The 7,500-nt window shown below is 48.8% G+C and overlaps 1 protein-coding gene across 1 annotated transcript in view; it reads left to right on the forward strand.

The window, feature by feature from the left end:
* Positions 1 to 7,084: 7,084 nt before the first annotated feature.
* Positions 7,085 to 7,500, forward strand: part of LOC138866425 (uncharacterized) — an 840-nt gene continuing 424 nt past the window's right edge. The window contains exon 1 of the mRNA XM_070138972.1: positions 7,085 to 7,375. Coding sequence (XP_069995073.1) covers positions 7,085 to 7,375 — 291 coding nt within the window. The remainder of the gene's footprint in view (positions 7,376 to 7,500) is intronic.

Genomic DNA, 7,500 nt, shown 5'->3' on the forward strand with positions numbered 1-7,500 from the left:
GACTTCAGCCCTCGCCTCAACCAACTTTGCTTGGTCTTTTCTTCTCTTCCTTTCCTCTTCTGTATCTTTTTCATCCCCTACTCCCATTCCTAAGGTGTGAGAGCTGTGCTGAAAGGATGAAAGGCTGGCTTTATGTCAGTCATGAACATGGTATTCCCTTGGTTAAGTAGCGTAGCCTTTACCCCTTATGGGGACCCTGAGAGGCATACTTTTTCTTTTCTCCACTTCATTCAGGCTCACCATGGCAAGTAATGAAGATTCTTTACCCTTAATAGGAGCATTAAGGCTTAATCTTTCATCAACTAGCATATCTGATTTCGATTTTGATGGTTTTCCGACCCCTGCCCCTCCTTTGACCACGGCTCTGACCACTGATACTATTAACCCCTCCTCGATGTTTACTGACAACTCTATCCATTCTGAACCGCCCACCCAGGTTATTACTCATCCTCCAGAATGCACCCCTCCTCTCTCCCAACATTCTCTTCTCCATCACCTACTGCAGTCTTCTTCAGTGGCTAGCCCCTCTTCCCTTATTACTACTCTTTATCCTTTTTGTCCTCCCCCCGACAGAACTCCACTCCACACCACTCCATCTTCCTTTTGCCCTCGTCCTTCTTCTGCCTCTACCTCTGCAAACCTTTTGAGTACTCTCTTTGGGCCAGCCAAGTGGAATAGATTCTTTGTGATTCCCCCCACAGTCCCCTACTCTGAGAATACCCTTCTCTTTTAACAGTGCCTTCAGAAACAAGTAGGCAAAATTACCTTTCATAGTTTCCCCGATCATTCACACTTAGTCACTGTTACATCAGAATCCCAAGCTCATGCTCTAGCAACCCTAACAGACCTTACTGGCAAACCTATTCTTGCAGAACCTCACCTCTCTCTTAATACTTGAACAGGAACTGTTTCTATCTCCTTGACTGATTGTCCCAAATATGACAAGAACTGGTTAGACTGTGAAAATAACCTACTTACCTGCCTTCCTGATTATGATTCAGTGCTACACTATTCCTCCCAGAGGGCAGCGTAAGTCCAAGTCAATATTGCCAATATTAGCTTCCATAGCATGACTTCCCCCATGAAGTTTATATTGGTGGATTCTCATACCATGTCCGACTATATTGACCTCTTCCCCATCAACGTTAAAAATGTTGGCGTTTTGGCTACCCAGCCAAACACTCGCTCCACAGCGTGCTGCTCTCTGTGCCCAACCTGGTCATGACCATTCAAATTTGCCTGCCCAGTCAGGTACATGTGCCAACTGTAGTGACTCCCAAAACATATTTTATAGAGGCTACCCTGCCTATAAATCAATTCCCTCTTCCATTCTAAATCCAGATCCTCCAATCTTAACCACTTCATCCATTACCTACCCTTCCTCCCCCTCACTTTATGTTGTACCAGACAGCCTAAATGTTCTACTCCATCTTTGCCATCCACACCCTCCTTTTCCTCTGCTCCTCAAATATCTATATCTTCTTCACCTCCTCACAAGAGATCCTTTGCTTCTCAGACCTCCCCTATAAAGAAAATGTTCAGTTCCCTCATCCACCCTCCAATTCCTCTATTTGCCGACATCCATGTCGGGGGAACCTTCATGGGATGAAGGTTCCCCCAACCTCTCTTTCCCAACAAACCCCATCCTCTCCTCCAAATACACCACTCCTTCTTTGTTCTCCTTTATCCTTACCTCTCCCACCTGGATACTCACATGAATCCCTTCTGTTGGAATAGTGTCCTCTGGATTCCTCCCTTCCTGATGCTCTTCCTTATACTTCACCTCCTTCACACTCTACATTAATCGTTAACTCACATATCCTCTTCACCACAATACTCTACCACGGTGTTATATGACCTTAAATATGTAGCATATTTGTTTCAACCATTAACCATTACAAATAGATAAATTCACAGACGCCTTTGTCAGCAAGGAGTCACTAGACCGTCTTGATGTCACCGGTTTACCTCCTTTAAATTTTTGGGCTTTATTTCTAATACTGTTCTTATGATAATGAACATTTTAATTATTATCTTCATTATCATTTCATTGATGTTAACATGACTAACAGTAATAAAGATAACACTTTTATAAAGCAAAAAGATAAACACTTCAGCCATACAAGTTACAAGAGAAAAGTGTTACAAGTCTGAATGCTAGCTTAATGTGTGTAACCTTAAGTACATATATAGTTGAAGATATATAGAAATAAAATATGATTTGTTTGTATATGTTTATTTTACATTTATTATAGATATAACAAAAATGGCATAAGGAACGGAACAGAGTAGCCATAAATGCACATAGAATAATAAGAATTATTCATTTGCAATCTCTCTCTCTCTCTCTCTCTCTCTCTCTCTCTCTCTCTCTCTCTCTCTCTCTCTCTCTCTCTCTCTCTCCCTCCCTCCCTCCCTCCCTCCCTCCCTCAATCCTTCCCTCTCTCTCTCAATCCCTCCCTCTCTCCCTCCCTTTCCCTCTCTCCCTCCCTCCCTCCCTCCCTCCCTCCCTCAATCCTTCCCTCTCTCCCTCCCTCAATCCCTCCCTCTCCCTCAATCCCTCCCTCTCCCTCAATCCCTCCCTCTCCCTCAATCCCTCCCTCTCCCTCAATCCCTCCCTCTCCCTCAATCCCTCCCTCTCCCTCAATCCCTCCTTCTCCCTCAATCCCTCCCTCTCCCTCAATCCCTCCTTCTCCCTCAATCCCTCCCTCTCCCTCAATCCCTCCCTCTCCCTCAGTCCCTCCCTCTCCCTCAGTCCCTCCCTCTCCCTCAATCCCTCCCTCTCCCTCAATCCCTCCGTCTCCCTCAATCCCTCCCTCTCCCTCAGTCCCTCCCTCTCCCTCAGTCCCTCCCTCTCCCTCAGTCCCTCCCTCTCCCTCAGTCCCTCCCTCTCCCTCAGTCCCTCCCTCTCCCTCAGTCCCTCCCTCTCCCTCAATCCCTCCCTCTCCCTCAATCCCTCCCTCTCCCTCAATCCCTCCCTCTCCCTCAATCCCTCCCTCTCCCTCAATCCCTCCCTCTCCCTCAATCCCTCCCTCTCCCTCAATCCCTCCTTCTCCCTCAATCCCTCCCTCTCCCTCAATCCCTCCCTCTCCCTCAATCCCTCCTTCTCCCTCAATCCCTCCTTCTCCCTCAATCCCTCCCTCTCCCTCAATCCCTCCTTCTCCCTCAATCCCTCCCTCTCCCTCAATCCCTCCCTCTCCCTCAATCCCTCCTTCTCCCTCAATCCCTCCCTCTCCCTCAATCCCTCCCTCTCCCTCAGTCCCTCCCTCTCCCTCAATCCCTCCCTCTCCCTCAATCCCTCCCTCTCCCTCAATCCCTCCCTCTCCCTCAATCCCTCCTTCTCCCTCAATCCCTCCCTCTCCCTCAATCCCTCCTTCTCCCTCAATCCCTCCCTCTCCCTCAATCCCTCCCTCTCCCTCAGTCCCTCCCTCTCCCTCAGTCCCTCCCTCACCCTCAATCTCTCCCTCTCCCTCAATCCCTCCCTCTCCCTCAATCCCTCCTTCTCCCTCAATCCCTCCCTCTCCCTCAATCCCTCCTTCTCCCTCAATCCCTCCCTCTCCCTCAATCCCTCCCTCTCCCTCAGTCCCTCCCTCTCCCTCAGTCCCTCCCTCTCCCTCAATCCCTCCTTCTCCCTCAATCCCTCCCTCTCCCTCAATCCCTCCCTCTCCCTCAGTCCCTCCCTCTCCCTCAATCCCTCCCTCTCCCTCAGTCCCTCCCTCTCCCTCAGTCCCTCCTTCTCCCTCAATCCCTCCCTCTCCCTCAATCCCTCCCTCTCCCTCAATCCCTCCCTCTCCCTCAATCCCTCCCTCTCCCTCAGTCCCTCCCTCTCCCTCAATCCCTCCCTCTCCCTCAATCCCTCCCTCTCCCTCAATCCCTCCCTCTCCCTCAATCCCTCCTTCTCCCTCAATCCCTCCCTCTCCCTCAATCCCTCCTTCTCCCTCAATCCCTCCCTCTCCCTCAATCCCTCCTCCCTCAATCCCTCCCTGTCCCTCAATCCCTCCCTCTCCCTCAATCCCTCCCTCTCCCTCAATCCCTCCCTCTCCCTCAATCCCTCCCTCTCCCTCAATCCCTCCTTCTCCCTCAATCCCTCCCTCTCCCTCAATCCCTCCTTCTCCCTCAATCCCTCCCTCTCCCTCAATCCCTCCCTCTCCCTCAGTCCCTCCCTCTCCCTCAATCCCTCCCTCTTCCTCAATCCCTCCCTCTCCCTCAATCCCTCCCTCTCCCTCAGTCCCTCCCTCTCCCTCAATCCCTCCCTCTCCCTCAATCCCTCCCTCTCCCTCAGTCCCTCCCTCTCCCTCAGTCCCTCCCTCTCCCTCAGTCCCTCTCTCTTCCTCTCCCTCTCTCTTCCTCTCCCTCTCTCTCTCTCTCCCTCTCCCTCTCCCTCTCTGAATGGGATCTAGGCGCCAGGGTGTCGCATCGCCTTGTTGCTAAATGCAGCAAGAGCAAACACTAGAACTTCTACAGGCTCAGATAGGATAGCAACATTGTCAGCAAAGTCGGTGACCTTGATATTGGCCACTGTTGTCTAACAGTGACTCTGGATTTGAAATTTACCTATTACCCAGTCCATGCAACTGTTAGAAAGTGTTGGTGCGAAAAAGTCCTGTGTCACTTGACGTACATGGAAGAAGCTAGATAGGCCCCACCACACTTTACGACACTTTTAGTGTCAGTTTACAGGCTTGCTATTAGTCCAGTAATCCTTGTCAGAAGTATTAGGATCATCCAAAGCAGTTAACTATGTACTGAATCAAATGCCTTGATAAGATCAATATAGGCAGCAATCATCCTACAACCAAACTCACGACAGACTACCACAATCACTCAAAGCACTAGGCTACAGTCAATTTTGGACTTGCCAGGAGTGAATCCAGATTGTTCCTTTCTCAGATACCTTAGTAGGTGGTATCTGGTGTGTCTCAGAACAATGCGAGCAAGAACCTTGCCTAGTATGAAGAGCAATGTAATGCCACAGTAGTTGCTGGTCCCTCGATCCGCTTTTGCCTTTTAGAGAGGGATGGCCACACCAGACTGCCAGATAGCAGCCAGGACAGCATGCAAACCCCACGCCATAGGTTTACCACAAGCCTTTAGCAAGTAACTAGGGATACTGCAAATACTTGTTGCTTTACTACCCTTCAGCTTAGAGATTGCCCCCCTAACCTCTGTCATAGTAGGATGTTCTTTGCTCATAGGTGGATCTGACACACTCCATTTATGTCTAATCTAACTACTGAAGGGTCAGCCCAATTCAGCTGCTCAGAATACTCGGATCAACAGATTGCCAGTTCCGAAGGCCTGGAGTTCAGCTGTCTTAGAACTTTGTAGGCAGGAAGGTCATTCACTAAGGAAATGGCCAAGGAATGGTGCTAATCCTGATCAACATCCAGCACCACCCTCTAGGATCTCCTGCAAGATGAAATTTTATTGTACTATCGGACGTTCGCCAATGGACTCGAGACAGTCAAGTACTGTGTACTATGAGAGAACCATAGCAAACCTCTGTGGACACTCCGCCTTCTTTAATCTAAGTGAAATCCCCAAGTTGGACACTGAACAGACGGGGAGTTCTGAGGTAGACCCAAAGGTAGTCATGGCCAGTCTATGGCCTGCACCACAAAACTCGACACCCTGTCAAACCCTGCAGTTCTGGAGGATCCTCCAGGGAGTGATAATAAGGTTGCGGTCAATCCCTTTGGCCATAGCACTCGAATCATATCCAGAGTACTGATACCAGGAGCCAGAACTCAGTCTCTAGAACATAGCAAAATCACAACTGGATGCCGCATTCAAGTCTCCCAGGACAATGTAATTTCCATGTTGGGGACAATTGTCTGCTACAGGTGCGAATTTGTATATTGAGTATTGAATATACAAACATTTGGAGCGTGCACAGTAATAGGAGTCTCAGTGTAATCACATGCTCATCTACTTGAGTTACCTCCAATGAGGTCTGCTGGAGATGGCTATGGCTGCTCTATGGAGATGGTGGCCATCGCTCTGGCCTGATTGGTAGTAGGTGTAATCACCCACACCAATCGTGCCGCTGCCAGGTCTTCTTACCTTCGTCCAGATAGATATCACTTTTCCTACCCCGCGGCCCAGATAATAGGAGAGGCCCTAGCCATTTCCTCGCAACTCAGAAATACCATGATCAACTTCTTGCCACTCGTTTCCAACCCAGACACGGGAAAATGACAGACATTATTGCCTAAAGCCCCATTGACATAGTAAATGATACTGACAAAGACACCTATGACCAGCTTCAGCAACACGTTCAGGAAGCCCCACTACATGACAGTTATAACCCTCACTGATGCAAATGCCAGACATCAGCGACCCAACCCTTGCACCAGTCACAGACCCAAGTAATAATGACAATGATATCTGCTTAGCTGATCCGTGCAGACCAACCAGCCTATCTATCTGTTGCACATGGTTCCCCCGCTAGAGAATCCACCATTGGACGTGGTACAACCCAGACGGTAAAAAGACCTTAGACATCCTGATTTCATCCCACTGGAAATCATCCATCACTATCTGTCGAGTCTTTAGAAGGCCCAACTGGGTAATGCTGACCATCGAAACAGACATTAAACTCAAACCTAAAATCTTACCACTGGTTAAAAAAAAACTGTCAATATAGACTCTGTAAGCTTCAAATACCCTGTCATCTAGCAGTCATTCACATGTTCTATCTCAAACCGGTACACTGCACTTGCTGACGAGCTACTCTTTGACTGGAATCACTTTCAAAAGGAAGTGGTTCAAGCAGCTAGAGAAACAACGGGGTTAAAAAGACCTCCAGAACGACCATGAATATCACAGGTCACACTGAACATCTTTGACCAGCGGCGAGAAGCACGCCTCCGTGGCGAGCAAGATCAGTGGCGCCGCCTCATTGGATTGAAAAATGCTGCCATCCGGCTTTACTGAGATAATTTTCGGGAAACACAGGCCTCAGACCTCATGGTTTACCCAGATAATTACTCCGGTCTAGATAAGTGAGAGGCTTCCAGACGACTGGCGACGAGGGATCACCATCCCATTTAGGAAGAGAAAAGGAATAAGCTAATCTGCAACAATGACAGAGGTATCACATTGCTCTCCATCCATTTTACTCACCCGAGCATTACCTGTCATAAGAAGCAAACGCCGCTCTCAACAAGCAGGTTTTATACCCAATAGATCCACAATAGACCATAAATCAGCCCTTCGTTTGATAGAGAAAGCCAAAGAATTTAGGAAGGATCGTCATCTTTATATTGCCTCCATCGATCTGAAGGCTGCACTGGACTCTGTCGACCACACGTCACTTTGGAGAACACTCAAAACTCTGGGAGCCCCACCGATAATCGTCACTCTTCCATCAATTGTATGATGATGCTGAGTGAGGGTAAATGGAACCGACGCAGACTGGTTTCTAGTAAAGAGTGGAGTAAGGCAAGGATGTGTAGCAGCCCCAGTTTTCAGTTCAGTCATTGACCATCTCATGACACA

Source organism: Penaeus vannamei, chromosome 25, assembly GCF_042767895.1.
Source record: "Penaeus vannamei isolate JL-2024 chromosome 25, ASM4276789v1, whole genome shotgun sequence".
NCBI lineage: Eukaryota > Metazoa > Arthropoda > Malacostraca > Decapoda > Penaeidae > Penaeus > Penaeus vannamei.